The following is a 21,351-nucleotide window of genomic DNA, read 5'->3' on the forward strand; positions in this document are numbered from 1 at the left end:
AGAAATTGAGAGAGGAGGGGAAGACAGAGGAAGAAAAAGACACCTGCAGACCTGCTTCACTGCTTGTGAAGTGACTCCCCTGCAGGTGGGGAGCTGGGGGCTCTACCAGGATCCTTATGCAGGTCCTTGGGCTTTGTGCCACCTGCGCTTAACCCACTGCACTACTGCCCGACTTCCCTTTTTTTTTTTTTTTTTTTTAACCAGAGCACTGTTCAACCCTGGCTTATGGTGGTGCAGGGGATTGAACCTGGGATTTAGGAACATCAGGTTTGAGAAACTCCCTATATAACCATTATGCTATCTACCCCTTCCCCAGTCTGACCCTTTTAATTGTGGACAAGAGAGAAAGAGGGCCCTTGAAAGAAAAAAGTGTTTATGGGGCTGGGTGGTGGCGCACCTGGTTAAGTGCACACATTACAGTGGGCAAGGATCTGAGTTCAAGCCCCTGGTCCCCACCTGCAGGGGGAAAGCTTTGCAAGTGGTGAAGCAGGGCTGCAGGTGTCTCTCTCCCTCTCTGTCACCCCCTTCCCTCTTGGTTTCTGGCTGTCTCTATCCAATAAGTAAATAAAGATTACAAAAAAAAAAAGTTTTGATGAAGTTGAACATGGATCCCAGAACCTATTGATTGCATGTGAGGATTCTTAACTGTTTTTTTTCTTTTCACTTTTTAATTTTTATTTTATTTTTTTAAAGACTTTATTTATTTATTAGAAAGATAGGAGGAGAGAGAACCAGACATCACTCTGGTACGTGTGCTGCCGGGGATTGAACTCAGGACCTCATGCTTGAGAGTCTGATGCTTTATCCACTGCAACACCTCCTGGACCACTACTTTTTAATTTTTAAATATTTATTTATCCCCTCTTGTTGTCCTTGTTGTTTTATTGTTGTAGTTATTATTGTTGTTATTGCTGTTATTGTTGGATAGGACAGAGAGAAATGGAGAGAGATGGGGAAGACAGAGAGGGGGAGAGAAAGGTAGACACCTGCAGACCTGCTTCACCACTTGTGCAACTCACCTGCAGGTGGGGAGCTGGGGCTGGAACTGGGATCCTTAACGCTTTGTGTCATGTGCGCTTAACCCACTGCGCTACAGCCCAACTCCCTCTTAACTGGTTTTTGAAGTACTCTTCTGGTACATTACATTGTCTTTGGGAAAAGAAGGGCAGAGTTTGTTTTTTTTTTAATATTTTATTTATGAGAAAGAAAGGAGGAGAAAGAACCAGACATCACTCTGGCACATGTGCTGGCGGGGATCGAACATGGGACCTCATGCTTGAGAGTCCAAAGCTTTACCACTGCACCACCTCCCAGACCATGGGGGCAGAGTATTTTAATTACCCTATTAAAAATGATGTATTTTTATTCTAGGAAATTTGAAGTACAGAAAAATAAGACAATTATATTTCTACCATTTTAATCTGGCTATTGTCAGTTTTAAAGACTTATTGTTGAAAAGTGCAAGAAAATACACACACATGTGGTCCGGGAGGTGGCGCAGTGATAAAGCTTTGGACTCTCAAGCATGAGGTCCCGAGTTTGATCCCTGCCAGCACATGTGCCAGAGTGATGTCTGGTTCTTTCTCTCTCCTCCTCTCTTTCTCATAAATAAATAAAATCTTAAAAGAAAATACAGGAGTCGGGCGGTAGCGCAGCGGGTTAAGCGCACGTGGTGCAAAGCTCAAGGACCACCTTAAGGATCCCAGTTTGAGCCCCGGCTTCCCACCTGCAGGGGTTGCTTTACAGGTGGTGAAGCAGGTCTGCAGGTGTCTATCTTTCTCTCCCCCTCTGTCTTCCCCTCCTCTCTTGATTTCTCTCTGACTTATCCAACAACGACAGCATCATTAACAACAAGAAAATAACCACAACAATAAAAAGCAACGGGGAACAGAAGAGAATGAATAAATATTTTTTAAAAATACACACATCTGAAGTGTGTTGCTTGATATGTTTTTACAAATTAAATACACCCGTATACCTTCACTTAGCCAGGGAACATCATAGCTTCCCCCAAAATCCTCAATCCTTTTCTTCTTTTTTTTTCTCACCAGAGCACTGCTCAGCTCTGGCTTATGGTGGTGTGGGGGATTGAACCTGGGACTTGAGAGCCTCAGGCATGAAATTCTCTTTGCATAACCATTATGCTATACCCCTACCCAATCCTTTTTTTTTTAAATTTCTAATTACATCTTTATTTATTGGATAGAGACAAGACAGCAGAAATCGAGAGGAAAGGGGAGATAGCGAGGGAGAGAGACAGAGACAATTGCAGCACTGCTTCACTGTTCACAAAGCTTTCCCCATGCAGGTGGGGACCAGGGGCTTAAACCCAGGTCCTTGTGCATTGTAACATATGTGTTAAACCAGGTGCACCACTACCTGACTCCAATCCTCTTATCTCATTCCTGTCACTACTGCCATAGGGGTAATTGCCCCTGAAATCACTAATATTTGAGTTCATTTACAGTCACTTTTTCCTATACAGAATTTTTAAAGTATTTCTATCATCTCCCTACTGTCTTCTAAGGACGAAAATTAATGTTCTTTATATGTATATATATATATATATGTATATATATATGCACATTGCATAGTCTTTGTTGAAACATAAGAAAATCCCTATCAGCATAAAGAAGAGAGTAAAAAAAGTCTGTGATTCCAGCAACCTGAAAAGACCCTATATCTTCTAGGTATAAGTCTTTGTGATCTTTTTTTTTTTCAGGTAACTTAAACTTTTATTGAAAACAAAACATGAGAGAGAGAGAGAGAGAAAAAGAAGGGACTGAGAACTGACTTACATATTGCTCACATGGTAGTGCTGCAGAAAGAGACCCTTTGTGATCTTTTCTAATGAATAGACTCACCCTGTTGAGTTATCCAACAATGCAATTATCTTTTTTGTTTCATTGCTACTTTTCTCCATATAACACTCTTCTTAAACATTGGAATATTTACACTCACTGCACATTGTTTTCTTTTTTCCACCAGAGTTATGATTGGGCCTGTGTGCTGGGAATTGAACTTGAGACCTTTGCTGCCTCAGGCATTAAAGTCTCCTTTTTGTTATCAGTATGTTATCTCCCCAGCCTGAGATTTATTAATGAGAGATAAAGCGAGAGAGATACAAAGAGAATCAATGCATTGCTCTGGCACATGTGCCAGACCTCAAACTCAGGACCTCATATTTGCAAGTTGGGCACTCCACCTCCTGGGCTGCATGCATATTATTATTATTATTTATTATTTTGTGTGTGTGTGTGTGTGTATGTGCCTCCAGTGTTATTGCTGGGGCTCGGTGCCTGCACTATGAATCCAGTGTTCCTGGAGGCCATTTTTTCCATTTTTGTTGCTCTTGTTGTTACCCTTGTTGTTGCCATTATTATTGTTGTCATTGCTGTTGTTATTGAATAGGACAGAGAGAAATGGAAAGAGGAGGGGAAGACTGATGGGGAGAGAAAGACAGACACCTGCAGACCTGCTTCACCGCCCGTGAAGCGACTCCCCTGCAGGTGGGGGCTTGAATCCGATCCTTGTGCCGGTACTTGCGCTTTGCACCATGTGCGCTTAACCCTCTGCGCTACTGCCCAGCCCCCAACACATACATTTTCCAAATGCATCTGGAGTCCTACATGTAAGCCACTGGGAATGGTAGTCATGTAGGCACTTCTTCTTCTAGCGTTTGCCATGTAGGCACTGAGATTCAACAGTAATTTGGAAGGCAAAACAAATTTTTTTTTTCTACAGGGTTATCAATGGGGCTTTGTCCCTATACTACAAATCCACTGCTCCTGGAGGCCATTTCCCCCATTTTGTTGCCCTTGTTGTTATTGCTGCTGCTGTTGTTGGGTAGGACAGAGAGAAATCAAGAGAGGAGGGGAAGACAGAAGAGAAAAATAGACACCTGAAGACGAGAGAAAGTTAGATATCTTCAGGCCATTTTCTTCATTTTGTTGTCCTTGTTGTTGCCATTGCTGTTGGTGGTGTTTCCATAACCATTATGTTGTCTCCCTAGCCCACTGTAGTTAACTAGTTAACTAGAATAACATAATTTTAATTTTTTTAAATTTATTTTTCCCTTTTGATGCCCTTGTGTTTTTAAAAAAATTTTTAATAGTTTTTAATTTTTATATTAACTTTATTTATTTATTGGATAGAGACAGCCAGAAATTGAGAGGGGAGGGTAAGATAGAGAGGGAGAGAGACAGAGAGACACCTGCAGTCCTGCTTCACCACTCAAAGCTTTCCCCCTGCAGGTGGGGACCAGGGGCTCGAACCTGGGTCCTTTTGCACTGTAACATGTGCGTTCAACAAGGTGCGCCACCACCAGGCCCCTAAATTTTTTTTAAATATTTATTTCCTTTTGTTGCTCTTGTTTTATTGTTGTAGTTATTATTGTTATTATTGATGTCATCGTTGTTGGATATGACAGAGAGAAATGGAGAGAGCAGGGTAAGATAGAAGGGGGGGGGAGAGAGACGCCTGTAGACCTGCTTCACTGCCTGTGAAGTGACTCCCCTGCAGGTGGGGAGCAGGGGGATTGAACCGGGATTCTTAAGCTGGTCATTGCGCTTCACGCCACCTGCGCTTAACTCACTGCGCTACCACTGAATTCCCTGCCTTTGTTTTTTATTGTTGTTGTTATTGATGATGTTGTTGTTAGATAGGACAGAGAGAAATGGAGAGAGGAGGGGAAGACAGAGAGGAGGAAAGAAAGATAGACACCTGCAGACCTGCTTCATCGCCTGTGAAGCAACTCCCCTGTAGGTGGGGTGCCGGGGCCTCGAACCGGGATCCTTAAACCACTCCTTGTCCTTTGCGCCACTTGCGCTTAACCCGCTGCGCTACCAATTGACTCCCTGTTTTTGTTTTTAATCAAAACTTCATTTATTTTTAAGTGATCTAGACTGTGTGTGAGAATCAGAGAAGAAACCAGAGAAATCGAGGGAGGAAGGGAAGACAGAGGAGGAGAGAAAGAGACACCTACCTGCAGATCTGCTCCAGTGCTTCTAAGGCCACCCCCCTGCAAGTGGAGAGCCAAGGGTCCAACCTGGATCCTTGTGCCATCCTTGTACTTCACATATTGTGCACTTAACCTGCTGTGCTACCTACCGCCCAGTCCCCTAAATACATGTTTAAATATGAGAGACTAGTTTACTGCTCAGTTCAGCTTATTGTGGTGCCAGGAATTGAACCTGGGACCTCTGATTCTCAGGTATAAAAATCTATGTGATCCTGCTATGCTATTCACCAACCCTTTCCTGCAATTTTAAAAGCAAAGTGTTACGTAGTTATATATAACTTTTTCTGAAGGTCACATCAGTTTTTTCCCTCTGAATTTGGGCCTTGCTTTTGTGCATGCATGATTTCACCACTCTGGACACTTTCATTAAGAGACGGAGAGAGAAGGAGAAACTCCATAGCACCAGAGCTTCATCTGGTGCCATAGCACTTTTCTTGTGGTACCAGGGCTCAAATCTGCATTGCGTACATGTCCTACTTAGTGAGCTCTTTGGCCCAGGTCACTTTTTTTTTTTTTGCCTCTAGGGTTAGTGCTGGGGCTCGGTGCCAGCACTGCAAATTCAGTGCTCCTGGAGGCCAGGACTGGAGATATTGGATAGGACAGAGAGAAATAGAGGGGGGGGGGAATTAAACACCTGCAGACCTGCTTCACCACTTGTGAAGTGGGGGACTGGGGGCTCAAACTGGGGATCCTTGTGCTTCATACTATGTGTGCTTAACCTGATGTGCCACTGCCCAGCCTCCCATATGTTTTTTCAACAAGATTTTATTATTTATGAGAGGATTAGCGAGAGGAAAGAAGATGAGAGAATGGAAGGAAGCTGTGAGAGAAAACCAGATAAAACCAGACTACAGCATATGCATTTTAAAAATACTTACTTTGCTGATGTGTTAAATATTTTCTGAACACATACACACACACATTTAGCCATAGCACTGCTAAATATGGTTTATGGTGGTACAGGGGATTGAACCTGGAACTTTGTAGAGCCTTAGGCATGAGAGTCCTTTGCATACTATTAAGTCCTTTGCATGCTATTTACCCCTGCCCCATATATTTCTAACAATATTTTTTTATTGACATGAGAGAACAAGAGCATCACCTTGTGGTCCAGGAGGTGGCGCAGTGGCTAAGGAACTAGACTCTCAAGCATGAGGTCCTGAGTTCAGTCCCCGGCAGCACATGTGCCAGAGTGATGTCTGACTCTTTCCTCCTATCTTTTTCGTTAATAAATAAATAAAATTTTTTTTTTAAAAAAGCATCACCCTGGCACATGCCATGCTGGTGTTTGAATTTGGGACCTAATGCTTAAAAGTCCAGTGCTCCAGTCACTGTGGCACCTCCCATGCTGCTCTTAATATCTTTTTTATTTTATTTTATACCAGAGCACTGCTAAACTGTGGCTTATGGTGGTACTGGGGATTGAACCTGGTAGCTCAGAGCTTCTGGCATTAAAGGCGTTTACATAACCATTACGTTGTCTCTCTAGCCCACAGTAGTTTTCTAGTTAACTAGAATAACATTGTTTTTTAAAAATATTTATTTATTTATTCCCTTTTGTTGCCCATCTGGTTTTATTGTTGTCATCATAGTTGGATAGGACAGAGAGAAATGGAGAGAGGAGGGGAAGACAGAGAGAGGGAGAGAAAGACACCTGCAGACCTGCAATTCCTTTGCAGGTGGGGAGCCAGGGGTTCGAACTGGGATCCTTGCACTTTGCGCCACCTGCGCTTAGCCTGCTGCACTACCACCTGACTCCCATAACATTCTTTTTGTTTGTTTTTCATCAAAACTTCATTTATTTTTTGAGTTATAGAGAGTACATGTGAGAATCAGAGAAGGGACCAGAGCACCACCTGGCACATAGAATATGCCATGACCTCATGCCTGCAGGTTTATTGCTCTGACCACTGTGCCTCCTCCTAAGCCACCTTTGTTTCTTTGTAATTGAAGTAATATTGCTTTATTGCAATACATGTTCCAGGTGTTCATCATTAAAAAATCAGCTTTTTTCCCCTCAAATAATTTTATCTTATTAATAAGGGGGAAAAAAAGAGAACCAGAGTTTTACTCTGGCACATGTGATGCTTGGTTGCAAAATTAAACCCAGGACCTCACGTTTGAATATCCATTGTTTTTATCTGCTGTGCTATCTCCCGGGCTACATCAGCATTTCTTTCTTTCTTTCTTTTTTGCCTCTAGGGTTATTGCTGTGGCTCAGTGCCTGCATCATGAATCCACTGCTCCTGGAGGACATCCCCCCCCCTTTTTGTTGCCCTTGTTGTTGTGGTTATTATTGTTGTTCATGTTGTTCGTTGTTGGATAGGACACAGAGAAATGGAGAGAGAAGGGGAAGACAGAGAGGGGGAGAGAAAGACAGACACCTGCAGACCTGCTTCACTGCCTGTGAAGTGACTCCCCTGCAGGTGGGGCTCGAACCGGGATCCTTATGCCAGTCCTTGAGCTTTGCGCCACATGCGCTTAACCTGCTGTGCTATCGCCCAACCCCCCATTTATTTCTTTAAATATAGTTCAGTATTCAGATTCCCCTACTTGTTCCCTAAAGTACCTCTAATAATGTAGCTTGTACTGTTACAACTTTCACTATAATGTATTTAAGACTTTGACATATTTCAGACCTACCTGAATATATAAAAATACATTGTATTGTCTGGGAGGTGGCTCAGTGGCTAGAACATTGGAGTCAAAGCATGAGGTCTGGAGTTTAATCCCTGGCATTGTATATGCCACAATGATACTCTGGTTCCCTCTTATATGAAGTAAAATGATCTTTTAAAACTTTATTTATTGTAGAGACAATGGAATCGAGAGAATGGGTAGATAGAGAGAATGACACCTACAGCACTGTTTGACTGCTAGTGAAGCTTCCCACCTGCAGGCTTGGACATGGGTTCTTGCTACCTGTACTGTGTGTGCTTAGCCAGTTGTACTACCACCTAGCCCCTTAAAAATGAATCTTTTTAAAAATACATACTGTCCCAGAACTCTTGACAAGCCCTCACCCCCACTGGGGTTATTGCTGGGACTCAGTGCCTGCATGCTTCCATCATTGCCTGTGACTTTTATTTTTATTTTTTATATTTTTTAGTGGCAGAGAGAGAGAGAGAGGGGGGAACAGATATATTTCTATATAGTTCTGCTGTACCGCACCCTGGTCTTCCTGAATGATAATATCTGTGCTCTACTGGAAGAGGCAGTTCAGGAACTTGTACAGGCATGATCTCACTGCTCCTAGCCACTTAATTTTTTCTTAATTTTTTTTTTTTTTAACCAGAGCACTGATCAGTTCTGGTTTATGGTAGGGTGGGGGATTGAACCTGGGACTTCAGAGCCTCAGGCATGAGTCTCTTTGCATACCATTATGCTATCTACCCCCACTCTACCATTTAATTTTTTAAAAGATTTATTTCTTTATTTTTGTTGTAATTTTTTAAAGGTTTATTTTTTATCTTTATTTATTTATTGGCTAGAGACAGGCAGAAATTAAGAGGGAAGGGAGTGATAGGATGGGAGAGAGACAGAGAGAGACACCCACAGCCCTGCTTCACTACATGTAAAGCTTTCCCCCTTGCAAGTGGGGACCAGGGGCTTGAACCCAGGCCCTTGAGCACTGTAACATGTATGCTCAACCAGGTGCGCCACCACCTTGCCCCTTAATTTTTTTTTAAGATTTTACTTATTCATGAAAATGATAGAAGGAGAGAAAGAACCAGACATCACTCTGGTACATGTGCTGCTGGGGATTGAACCCAGGACCTCATGCTTGAGAGTCCAATGCTTTTATCCACTGTGTCACCTCCTGGACCACGAAAGATTTATTTCTTAGAGAGTACAAGAGCATCACTTTGGTACATGCAATGCTAGGGACTGAACTCAATCTAGTGCTTGAGAGTCCAATGTACCACTGTACCGCCTCCTAGGCCATATCCCCTAAGACATTCTAGTAGGAGAGTGAGACAGGAGAGAGGAAGAGACACCGCAGCATTGCTTTACCATCTGTGGAATTTCCCCCAGGTACTGTGGTGCTCCCTTGTGCCAGGGTTTAAGGCTGGGATTTTGAGCATGGTATGGTATGTGCCCTGCAGGAATAACTGTCTTCTGGTCCCTATGTTCATTATTTTAAATTTACATTATAATAGCATGGTTTTTATGTCTGTGTTAGCTAAGCTCTACAAACATTATTTAAACTAGGAAATGTTCCGGGAGCCAGGCAGTGGCGCAGTGGGTTTAGCACACATGGCTGAAAGCACAAAAACTGGCATCAGGATCCAGGTTCGAGCCCCCGGCTCCCCACCTGCAGGGGAGTCGCTTCACAGGTGGTGAAGCAGGTCTGCAGGTGTCTATCTTTCTCTCCCCCTCTCTGTCTTCCCCCTTCTCTCTGTCCTATCCAACAACAGTGACAGCAATAACACCGCCAATAATAACAATGATGGTAAACAACAAGGGCAACAAAAGGGAAAAAATATTTTAAAAATAAATAAATAAACCAAGAAATGTTCCAACAAGGAGCTATCATGTATTCTTTCTCTTGAAGCCTTTCTGGTTTTCTATTTGATGATTTTTAGCTTTCCTGCTTCCACTAGACATCCAGGTATTGGAAGTGATGGTTGTGATTTTGTCTTAAGAGTTCATGTCTCCTTCCTCTACGTCAGAATCCACCTCACTGCCTGGAGATCACACCACCATCTTCCGAAAAGCTGGTCTCTGTGATGCGGTTAAGTGACCTATCAACTGAAGATGATGACTCAGGTCACTGTAAAATGAACCGTTATGATAAGAAGATTGACAGTCTAATGAACGCAGTTGGATGTCTCAAGTCTGAGGTGAGGGGAGTGGGGGGCTGGGGCCACTAATGCCCTGAGGACCTGTGAGCCTGCCCCTCTGTACTACTCTGTGAAGTCCTCACCCTTTCTCAGCATTGCCCAGGGTGGCAGATGCAGCTGGGGATGCCCTCTCCCTTGGGCATTCATCTCAGGCCCAACCCAAACCTTACATGCCTGGAGCTTCGGAAAGTCTGGTTTGATTTTTTTCACAATTGTAAACGAAACTAGAGATCCTGGGATATGGCAGTGGAATTGAAAATAACCTGAAAGTCTGGGACTTCAGCTATGGAGTTGGCTGTGCTGGTCTGAAACCCAGTATATATATACTGGGTCTTTTTGGCAATCTACTGGTTGACTTTTATAACCACTAGAGTTATCACTGAGGTTGGGTATCTGCACAACAATATACCTCTACTGGTGGGCCTTTTTTTTTTTTTTTCTTTTATTGATAGAGAAATTGAGAGAGAAGAGGGAAGTAGAGAGGGAAAAAGACATCTGTAGCACTGCTTCACTACTTCTGAAGCTTTCTGTCTGCGGGTGGGGACTAGGGGCTTGAACAGTGGTCCTCACACTTGGTAATGTATTCCCTCAACCAAGTGTGCGAGCACCCCTTTTATTTCCTTTTAAGATAAAGTCGGAGTAGGAGAGATACTGAATGAGAAGCAGAGGTAACACAACACTTTTGCATGGTACTCTTTTGTGTTGTTAGGGGCCTTGAATCTAGGCCCTTGCTTATGATAAGGTATGTACTTTACCTGGAAGCTATCTCTTGGCCCTGAAATCCAGGTCTTCATCAGTTTGCTGGGATGTGTCTTTAATCTCCCTCTATAGTTGGGCCCCCATCGGCCCTTCTAGAGAACCTGAGACTGGCTGCCTGGCAACAGGGCCTTCTTTCTCCATAGCCTGGAGTGCAGAGGCCTTTTTGTGACATCTTTCCTTTTGTGGTGTGCCAAGTGACCCACGGTTTGTATCCTGGCTCTGCCCCCAAGTAGCAAGCATCTCAGGATCTCTGGCCTCAATTTCCTCTGTTAAGAGGAAATGAGAGGACTGATGTTACCCAGAGTCTTTGTGCTGACTAACTGAGATTGTGCCCCAAATGACCCATGTACCTGTGTAATTCTCAATCCAAGATGCCCCTCGTTTGGTCCAAAGAACGGGCCTAGTAATGTGGCAGAGAGGAAGCGCCTCCCCTCAGTGGTCACTGCCTGCGTGCCTCTGCACAGGTCAAGATGCAGAAGGGTGAGCGCCAGATGGCTAAGAGATTTCTGGAGGAGAGGAAGGAGGAGTTGGAGGAGGTGGCCCACGAGTTGGCTGAGACCGAGCATGAGAACACGGTGCTGAGACATAACATCGAGCGCATCAAAGAAGAGAAGGACTTCACCATGTAAGGCAGCCCTGCCCCAGGCTTTATTTTCTTGTGCCAGGCTGTTAACCAAGCACTGGGAGTGGAGAATGAGAGACAGGCCCAACCACAGGTCTAGAAACCTGTTGTAGCCTGGAGTCGTGCTGTCCAGCAGTCACACTGATAAGTTACCAGGTGCTGTGTAACTCCCACAGGGGCATATAGGAGGCCCTCACATAAGTCTTTCGAGGGAGGAGGGGCATCTGGGAAGTCTTTCTGGAAAGGAAAAAAAAAAACATTTAAATTGAGTCCTGCAGGATGGCTGGGAGTGACACAGGTGTATTCCAACAGAAGGGAGTATGCGCAATAGTAGGGACATCTCAAAGGCTCCAAAGAAGGGAGGCAGATAGAAAGCAAAGCCAGGAAAGATGGTGGTTGGGGGAGCCCACAAAGAGGCCTTTTAGCTGCCACTTTTAAGAGTTGTGAGCCACAGGAAGAGTCTCAAAGCAGGGAATGGTATGAATCCACTTAACGCCAGTGTGAGCAGGGGATTGGGAGTTGTCAAAAGCAGATCTGAAGATGCTTAAGGGAACTGACAGTAAGGCAGCTTGAGAGATTAACAGGCTTGAGGTATGACAGCTCTGCTCTGGGACCTAGGAAGGTGAGAGTTCCAGCCCTTTCTAGAGACCACTCTGGCATTCGGTGCTTCCATCTCTCCCTTCCCTCACTGTTGCCTGCTAGGGAAATGAGAGCCACAGGGCATTGTGAGGCACCTTGGAGCTCCAGGCCTGCTGGAGCCTGGGAGGCTCACTTGGCCCTGTCCTTCCTGGCCCCAGGCTCCAGAAGAAACACCTTCAGCAGGAGAAGGAGTGCCTCATGTCCAAGCTGGTGGAGGCTGAAATGGATGGGGCTGCTGCTGCTAAGCAAGTCATGGCCTTGAAAGATACCATCGGGAAACTGAAGACGGTGTGTGGCCAGCAGAAGCACCTCACCCCTGAGACTGGGCCCAGAGAGGGGCAGCTGTAGGCGGGTGGGGTCCTTATGCAGTCATCAGGCTGACTATGACATCTCCAGGTGGGGGTGGGGGGATGGGAGGTGTATACATTCCTCATCAGCTCCCATCCCCCACACTCACTTCTGAGGCCTGACCCTTAAGGGTGACACCTGGTGGCTAGAGCCTCTGAGGAGACCTCACCATGGGTCTCCTGGGGTCACAGTGAGTAGAGGCATGCCATTAGTTCCTACAAGTATGAGCCACCAGGTGTAGTACTCCTACCTCTCCAGGAAACCCACTGAAGCAGCACTCATCTATAATAGCTGTCCAGCCCTATCTCATCCTAGGACCACCTCCTCCAGGAAGACTGTTCTTGTTTTGCATATAGTTCAGCTCTTCTTGTGTGGGCTTTCAGGCACTCGCACATCTGTGTGGGGCCTGCCACTGCCGCTGCTGCCTCTGCATCTGCCACCTCTTCCTACTTTACTTTTTAAGAGTGCCTGGTTATCTTCCAGGAAAAACAAATGACTTGCACAGATATCAACACCCTGACGAGGCAGAAGGAACTTCTCCTTCAGAAGCTGAGCACCTTCGAGGAGACGAACCGCACCCTCCGAGACCTGCTGAGGGAACAGCACACCAAGGAGGTGAGACCCTGGGCTGGCCATTCTGGTCATCCCAACTCACTCCCCGCCACCAGCTCTGCATGCTCAGCCTCTGAACTACAGTCTCTCTTACTCTTCTTTAAAATATATTTATTTTTAGTGGGGGTAGATACCATAGTGGTTATACAAAGAGACTCTTGTCTGAAGCTGCAAAGTCCCAGGTTCAATCCCTTGCACCACCATAAACCAGAGGTGAGCAGTGTTCTGGTAAAAAAATTAAATAAATAAATTTATATATATGTGTGTGTGTGTGTGTTTATTATTTTTAATGAGAGACACACACACACAGAAAGATGAGTACTGCTCATCTGTGGCATATGGTGATGAAGGAGATTGAACCTGAGACTATGGGGCCTCAGGCATGAAAGTCTTTCTGCATAACCATTATACTGTCTCCCTGGACCTATTTATTTGTTTATACAAGATAAAGAACCAGAGCATCACTATAACATATAGAATGCTGGGGATTGAGCTCAGGACCTCATGCTTTCATGTTCAGAACCCCATTCACTGTGCCTTACCTCCCAGTCTCTTCTTTTGTACAAAATAAATCAGTTTTGATGCCTGATCTAAGGGTCTGAAAGATCCAAGGGAGTCCTTTACATAAAGCTTCCGGGCCCAATAAACAGTTGGGGTCTGAGCTGTTGGACCTGGACCAGGCAGCATGGGAAAAACTTTGGAAGTTAGAAGATGAAAGAGGAGTTAAAAATGGTCTCTGGAAGAGTACCAGACGTGAATTTCTTGCAAAGTAGAATGATTAATGGTTGATGGACATAAATTGCGTGATTATACTTTGATGTATTAAAATACAGTATCAGAAAATTATTCTGAAAAGTCTGATAGTATATAGTAGCTACCTGCTTGGTCTAAATCAAATGGGTACTGTGACTGGAGCACTAGGTCAATAGTAGAACACAGGGCTTGCATGTGTGAGCCTTTGGGTTTAGTTCCTATTTTTCTCATTAGTAATTTCTTTAATATTTATTTATTATTGGCTAGAAACAGAAATTGAGAGGGGAAGGGAGATAGGGAAAGATACAACGACACCTGCAGCACTGCTTCACCACCTGTGAAGCTTTCTCCCTGCAGGTAGGGACCAGGGGCTTGAACCTGGGTCATTGTAGACTTAGCCAGGTGTACCAACACTTGGCCCCTCATTAATAATTTTTTTTTTTTTGCCTCCAGGGTTATCGCTGGGGCTCAGTGCCTGCACCATGAATCCGTTGCTCCTGGTGGCTATTTTTTCCATTTTGTGGCCCTTGTTGTTTATCGTTGTTGTTAGTATTGTTGTTATTGCTGTCATTGTTGCTGGATAGGAGAGACAGAAATCGCGAGAGGAGGGGAAGACAGAGATGGAGAGAAAGACAGACACCTGCAGATGGCTTCACCGCTTGTGAAGTGAACCCTCTGCAGGTGGGGAGCTAAGGACTCGAACTGGATCCTTATGCAGGTTCTTTGTGCTTTGTGCCATGTGCACTTAAGCCGCTACACAACCATCTGGCTCCCTCATTACTATATATTTTTTTAAGTTAACACTTAAATAGTGGTGTATCTGCTATCCAATTTTTCTTTTTTTATATAATTTTTTAAAATATTTATTCATTTTCCATTTTTGTTGCCCTTGTTTTCATTGTTGTAGTTATTGTTGTTGTTGTTGTTGACTTCATCGTTGTTGGATAGAACAGAGAGAAGTAGAGAGGAGGGGAAGACAGAGGGGGGAGAGAAAGACAGACACCTGCAGACCTGCTTCATCGCTTGTGAAGCAACTCCCCTGCAGGTGGGGAGCTGGGAGTTTGAACCGGGATCCTTCCTCCAGTCCTTGCGCTTTGTGCCACCTGTGCTTAACCCACTGCACTACAGCCCAACTCTTGTTATCCAATTTTTCAAGAACCTTGCCCACATAATTAAACTCGCTTGTCTCTATGTCCCTCCCCAAAAAGGAAAATTTTATCTCAAATCTCAGTTTTTATCACCTAAGTATGTATTCCTAAGCAACAAGTACAGTATTGGTTAACATTTCAAATTTCACATAAATGATTTGTCACTGAATATTTTGAGTGAGTCTTATCCACTCTATGACCTAAGATATTTATTTATTTATTTATTTATTTATTTATTCCCTTTTGTTGCCCTTGTTTTTTACTGTTGTAGTTACTATTATTATTGATGTCTGTTGTTGTTGTTGTTGGTTAGGAAAGAGAGAAATAGAAAGAGGAGGGGAAGACAGGGGGAGTGAAAGACAGACACCTGCAGACCTGCTTCACTGCCTGTGAAGCAGCTCCCCTGAAGGTGGGGAGCCGAGGACTCAAAGCAGCATCCTTAGGCCTGTCCTTGCGCTTTGTGCCACATGCACTTAACCCGCTACGCTACCGCCTGACTCCCAACCTAAGATAATTTTTACTACTATACTCCAACTAATGATGTATAGTGGTCGGTCCTTTAATTTATTGATGGGCAGTGTTTTTAGTTGTTCTATTTATTTATTTATTTGTTAACAGAGCACTGCTCAGCTGTGGTTTATGGTAGTACAAGGGATTAAACCTGAGACCTTGGAGCCTTGGGCATGAGGTTTCTTTTTCTTTTTTTTTTTTTTTATTTAAGAAAGGATTAATTAACAAAACCATAGGGTAAGAGGGGTACAACTCCACACAATTGCCACCGCCCAATCTCCATATCCCACCCCCTCCCCCGATAGCTTTCCCATTCTCTATCCCTCTGGGAGCATGGACCCAGGGTCATTGAGGGTTGCAGAAGGTAGAAGGTCTGGCTTCTGTAATTGCTTCCCCGCTGAACATGGGCGTTGACTGGTGGGTCCATACTCCCAGTCTGCCTCTCTCTTTCCCTAGTAGGGTGGGTCTCTGGGGAAGCTGAGCTCCAGGACACATTGGTGGTGTCTTCAATCCAGGGAAGTCTGGCCGGCATCCTGATGACATCTGGAACCTGGTGACTGAAAAGAGAGTTAACATACAAAGCCAAACAAATTGTTGAGCAATCATGGACCCAAAGCTTGGAAAAGTGGAGAGGAAGTATTAGGGAGGTACTCACTGCAAACTCTTGTGTACTTCTGCTTTCTTACTTTGGTGCCATACTCCAAACTCAGTCAATTTCTGCTTTGCGTTTCTACTTCTTTTTTTTTTTTTTTTTTACATGCATAACATTCCCCAGATTCCCATTTAGCAATACAACCCCCACTATTTCATTCATCATTTTTCATGGACCTGTATTCTCCCCACCCACCCACCCACCCCAGAGTCTTTTACTTTGGTGTAATACTCCAATTCCATTTCAGGTTCGACTTGTGTTTTCTTTTCTAATCTTGTTTTTCAACTTCGGCCTGAGAGTGAGATCATCCCATATTCATCCTTCTGTTTCTGACTTATTTCACTCAACATGATTTTTTCAAGGTCCATCCAAGATCGGCTGAAAACGGTGAAGTCACCATTTTTTACAGCTGAGTAGTATTCCATTGTGTATATATACCACAACTTGCTCAGCCACTCATCTGTTGTTGGACACCTGGGTTGCTTCCAGGTTTTGGCTATTACAAATTGTGCTGCCAAGAACATATGTGTACACAGATCTTTTTGGATAGATGTGTTGGGTTCCTTAGGATATATCCCCAGGAGGGGAATTGCAGGGTCATAGGGTAGGTCCATTTCTAGCCTTCTGAGAGTTCTCCAGACTGTTCTCCACAGAGGTTGGACCAATTGACATTCCCACCAGCAGTGTAGGAGGGTTCCTTTGACCCCACATCCTCTCCAGCATTTGCTGCTGTTACCTTTTCTGATGTGTGACATTCTCACAGGAGTGAAGTGATATCTCATTGTTGTCTTGATTTGCATTTCTCTGACAATCAGAGACTTGGAGCATTTTTTCATGTGTTTCTCGGCCTTTTGGATCTCTTCTGTGGTGAATATTCTGTCCAATTCCTCCCCCCACTTTTGGATGGGGTTATTTGTTGTCTTGTTGTTGAGTCTGGTAAGCTCTTTATATATGTTGGTTATTAAACTCTTATCTGATGTATGGCATGTAAAGATCTTCTCCCATTCTGTGAGGGGTCTCTTGATTTGGGTAGTGGTTTCTTTTGCTGTGAAGAAGCTTTTTAATTTGATGTAGTCCCATAGGTTTATACTTGCCTTAGTCTTCCTTGTAATTGGATTCGTTTCATTGAAAATGTCTTTAAAATTTATGCGGAAAAAAGTTCTTCCAATATTTTCCTCTAAGTATCTGATAGTTTCTGGTCTAACATCCAAGTCCTTGATCCACTTGGAATTTACTTTTGTATTTGGTGAAATACAGTGATTCAGCTTCATTCTTCTGCATGTTTCAACCCATTGTTTCCAACACCATTTGTTGAAGAGACTCTGCTTTCCCCATGTAATAGTCTGAGCCCCTTTGTCAAAGATTAGATGTCCACAGGTGTGGGGCCTCATTTCTGGGCTCTCAATTCTATTCCACTGGTCAGTGTGTCTGTTCATGTTCCAGTACCAAGCAGTTTTGATGACAATGGCCCTATAATATAGTTTGAGATCTGGCAGTGTGATGCCTCCGGTTCTGTTCTTTTTTCTCAAGATTGTTTTGGCAATTCTAGGTCTTTTCTGGTTCCAGATAAACATTTGTAGCATTTGTTCTATTCTCCTAAAAAATGTGCTTGGGATCTTGATGGGGATAGCATTAAATTTGTAGATGGCTCTGGGTAATATATTCATTTTGATGATGTTAATTCTTCCAACCCATGAGCATGGAATATCTTTCCACTTCTTTGTGTCTTTTTCAATTTCTTTGAATAGTGACTCATAATTTTCAGTATACAAGTCTTTCACTTCTTTGGTTAGGTTTATTCCTAGATATTTTATTGTTTTTGTTGCTATAGAAAAAGGAACTGATTTCTGGATTTCAATTTCTTCTAACTTAGTGTTTGCATAGAGGAATGCCACTGACTTTTGAATGTTAATTTTATAGCCTGACACATTACTGTATTGCCTGATGATTTCCAAAAGCTTCTTGCTAGATTCCTTAGGTTTTTCCATGTATACTATCATGTCATCTGCAAATAAGGAGAGTTTGACTTCTTCTCATCCAATCTGTATTCCTTTAATTCCTTGCTCCTGCCTGATTGCTATGGCAAGAACTTCCAACACTATGTTGAATAGTAATGGTGATAGTGGGCAGCCCTGTCTAGTACCTGATCTGAGGGGAAATGCTTCCAGTTTTTCACCATTGAGTATGATGTTGGCTGTAGGTTTGCTATATATAGACTCCACTATCTTCAGGAATTTTCCATCTATTCCTATTTTTTGTAGTGTTTTGATCATAAAGGGATGTTGTATTTTGTCAAAGGCTTTCTCTGCATCTATTGATATGACCATGTGGTTTTTGGTCTTGCTTTTGTTGATGTGGTGGATCACATTGATTGATTTACGTATATTAAACCAACCTTGCATGCCTGGGATAAACCCCACTTGGTCATGATGAACAATCTTTTTGATATACTGCTGTATCCGGTTGGCTAGAATTTTGTTCAATATTTTCGCATCTATGTTCATCAGAGATATTGGTCTGTAGTTTTCTTTTTTGGTTGTGTCCCTGTCTGCTTTTGGTATCAGGGTGATGTTGGCTTCATAGAAGCTGGCAGGGAGTATTCCAGTGTCTTCAATCTTCTGGAAGACTTTTAAAAGTAGAGGTATTAGTTCTTCTTTGAAAGTTTTGTAGAATTCATTTGTAAAACCATCTGGTCCAGGACTTTTATTTTTGGGAAGATTTTTGATAACTGTTTCAATTTCATTAGCTGTGATGGGCCTGTTCATGTTATCCACTTCCTCTTTACTTAGTTTTGGAAGTTGGTAGGTATCTAGGAAATCATTCATTTGTTCCAGGTTCTCTAACTTGGTGGCATATAGTTGTTCATAGAAGCCTCGCATGATATGTTGAATTTCTGCGGTGTCTGTTGTGATATCTCCTCTTTCATTTACTATCCGATTTATTTGGGTCTTCTCCCTTTTTTGTTTTGTGAGTCTGGCTAAAGGTTTGTCGATTTTGTTTACTCTTTCGAAGAACCAACATTTACTTTCATTGATCTTTTGTATGGTTTTCCTATTCTCAATGTTATTTATTTCTGCCCTAACTTTAGTAATTTCTGTCCTTCTGGTTGCTTTAGGGTTCCTTTGTTGTTCTTCTTCTAGGTCTTTAAGATGTGCAATCAGGTTGTTTATTTGTGCCTTTTCTTGTTTCCTAATGTGTGCTTGTATAGCTATGAACTTCCCTCTTAGGACTGCTTTAGCTGTGTCCCAAATATTTTGATAGCTTGTGTCTTCATTTTCATTGAACTCTCGAAACATTTTGATTTCTTCCTTATTTTCCTCTTTGACCCAGAAGTTGTTAAGAAGTGTACTGTTGAGCTTCCACATTTTGGTACTGTTACTAATCTTTTGTTGATTGTTAAGTGTTAGTTTAATTCCACTGTGGTCTGAGAAGATGCTTGGGATGATTTCAGTGCTCTTGAATAGGCTGATGCTGTCTTTGTGGCCTAACATATGGTCTATTCTTGAGAATGATCCATGTGGATTTGAGTATAATGTGTATTCCAGTTTCTTGGGATGAATGACTCTGAAAATGTCCAATAGTTCTAGTTTATCTGTCTCTTCATTTAGCTCCTTTATGTCTTTACTGATTTTCTTCCTGGATGATCTGTCAAGTTGAGAGAGTGTGGTGTTGAAGTCCCCTACTATGATTGTGTTACTGTTAATATATTGCTGTAGCTCTTTCAGTAGAAGTTTGATGTATTTAGATGGCTTCTCATTGGGTACATAGATATTAATAATTGTTAAGTCCTCTTGATTGACTGATCCTCTGAGCATTAAGTAGTGTCCATTCCTATCTTTTTTAATCTTATGTATTTTAAAGTCTATCATGTCAGATATGAGAATAGCTGTTCCTGCCCTTTTTTGTGGGCCATTGGCTTGAATGATAGTTTTCCATCCTTTCACTTTAAGTCTGTGTTTGTCTTGTTGCGTTAGGTGAGTTTCCTGTAGACAACATATTGTTGGGTTGTGTTTTCTGATCCATCTTCCTACTCTGTGTCTTTTAATAGGTGAATTCAGGCCATTCACTTTTATTAATATCAAAGATTGAAGATATTTTAACGCCATTCTTGTAGAGTTTTAGAGTGTTTTGATATATGTTCTATTTGTGGTGGTCTGGTTGTTTATAGGAAACCTTTCAGAACTTCTTTCAAGGCAGGCTTGGTGATGGTTGCTTCCTTCAACTGTTGCTTGTCTGAGAAGGTTTTGATGCTTCCATCTAGTCTGAATGACAATCTAGCGGGATATAGTATTCTTGGCTGAAAGCCTTTCTCATTGAGCACTCGATAGATATCTTGCCATTCTCTTCTGGCCTGTAGTGTTTGTATGGAGAAGTCTGCTGCTAATCTTATGGGTTTTCCTTTGTAGGTGACTCTTTGTTTTTCTCTTGCAGCCTTGAGGATCCTTTCTTTATCCTTATTCCTTTCCAATCTAAGTATGACATGTCTTGGTGTCTTTAGGTCTGGGTTAATTCTGTTTGGGACCCTCTGGGCTTCTTGAATCTTTATGTCTTTGGTGTTGTCTAGACTAGAGAAATTTTCAGCTATTATGGCCTGGAGAACGCTTTCTTCCTCCCCTTCTCTTTCTTCCTCTGGTAAGCCAATAATGCGTATATTGTTTCTTTTGAAGTCATCCCATAGGACTCTGTTGTTGTTTTCAGCATCTCTTAATCTCTTTTTGAGATCTCTTACTTCTTTTTTAGTTGTCTCTAATTCATCCTCAATCTTGCTAATTCTGTCTTCAGCCTCATTGATTCTATTCTCTCTGCCCTCTACTGCTTTCTGGAGTTCATCTATTTTGTTGCCCTGCTCTGATACTGTTTTAGCTTGTTCAGCTAGTTGCCTTCTTAGTTCAGCAATTTCAGCTTTCAGCTCTCTAATAACCATGAGGTTATTAGAATTTTCTTCCATATTCTCATTTGTTGTTCCTGCAGTTCTGATTACAATTTTTTCAAATTCTTTACTCACTCCTGTTATTATTTCCTTAGCTAATGTTTGGATGTTGAACTCATTGTTTTGTGCTTCGCCCTCTGGAGGACTTTTAGCTGGACTCTTGTCCTGGTTCGAGTCTCCATTATTTTTTCTTGTTGTTTTAACCATTTTATATAAGTTAACAGTTTTTTCAATCCCTGAGTTGGAGTTCAATGGTGTAAAAGCCTTTTTTTTTTTCCCCTGTAGGCTATGGTAGCCTGAGGGCTTTTAAACTATCAATAGGCTTCTTGGCTTAATCACTGACTCCTGACCAAGAGATAAAGCAGGGTGTGGCAGAGATAATCCAGTGGTTATGCAAAGAGACTTTCACAGCCCCTCAGCTATGCCACGGAGGTATAGGTCTTCTCCTGAGTTTCCTGGTTAGATCTCTGTCCCCTGGTGTCCCTCCCTGTTGCTGCTCCAGATTCTGAGGGTA

At 42.8% G+C, this 21,351-nt stretch overlaps 1 protein-coding gene across 14 annotated transcripts in view; it reads left to right on the forward strand.

Moving 5' to 3' along the window:
- The window catches only part of ODF2 (outer dense fiber of sperm tails 2), a 67,992-nt gene that overhangs the window by 11,093 nt on the left and 35,548 nt on the right, over positions 1-21,351 (forward strand). For all 14 annotated transcript variants that reach the window (XM_060200271.1, XM_060200276.1, XM_060200278.1 and 11 more), the window contains 4 exons: positions 9,694-9,864; positions 11,088-11,248; positions 12,043-12,172; positions 12,716-12,847. In XM_060200271.1, the coding sequence (XP_060056254.1) occupies positions 9,694-9,864; positions 11,088-11,248; positions 12,043-12,172; positions 12,716-12,847 (594 nt within the window). The remainder of the gene's footprint in view (positions 1-9,693; positions 9,865-11,087; positions 11,249-12,042; positions 12,173-12,715; positions 12,848-21,351) is intronic.

The sequence above is a fragment of the Erinaceus europaeus genome, chromosome 10 (genome assembly GCF_950295315.1).
Source record: "Erinaceus europaeus chromosome 10, mEriEur2.1, whole genome shotgun sequence".
Classification (NCBI taxonomy): Eukaryota; Metazoa; Chordata; class Mammalia; order Eulipotyphla; family Erinaceidae; genus Erinaceus; species Erinaceus europaeus.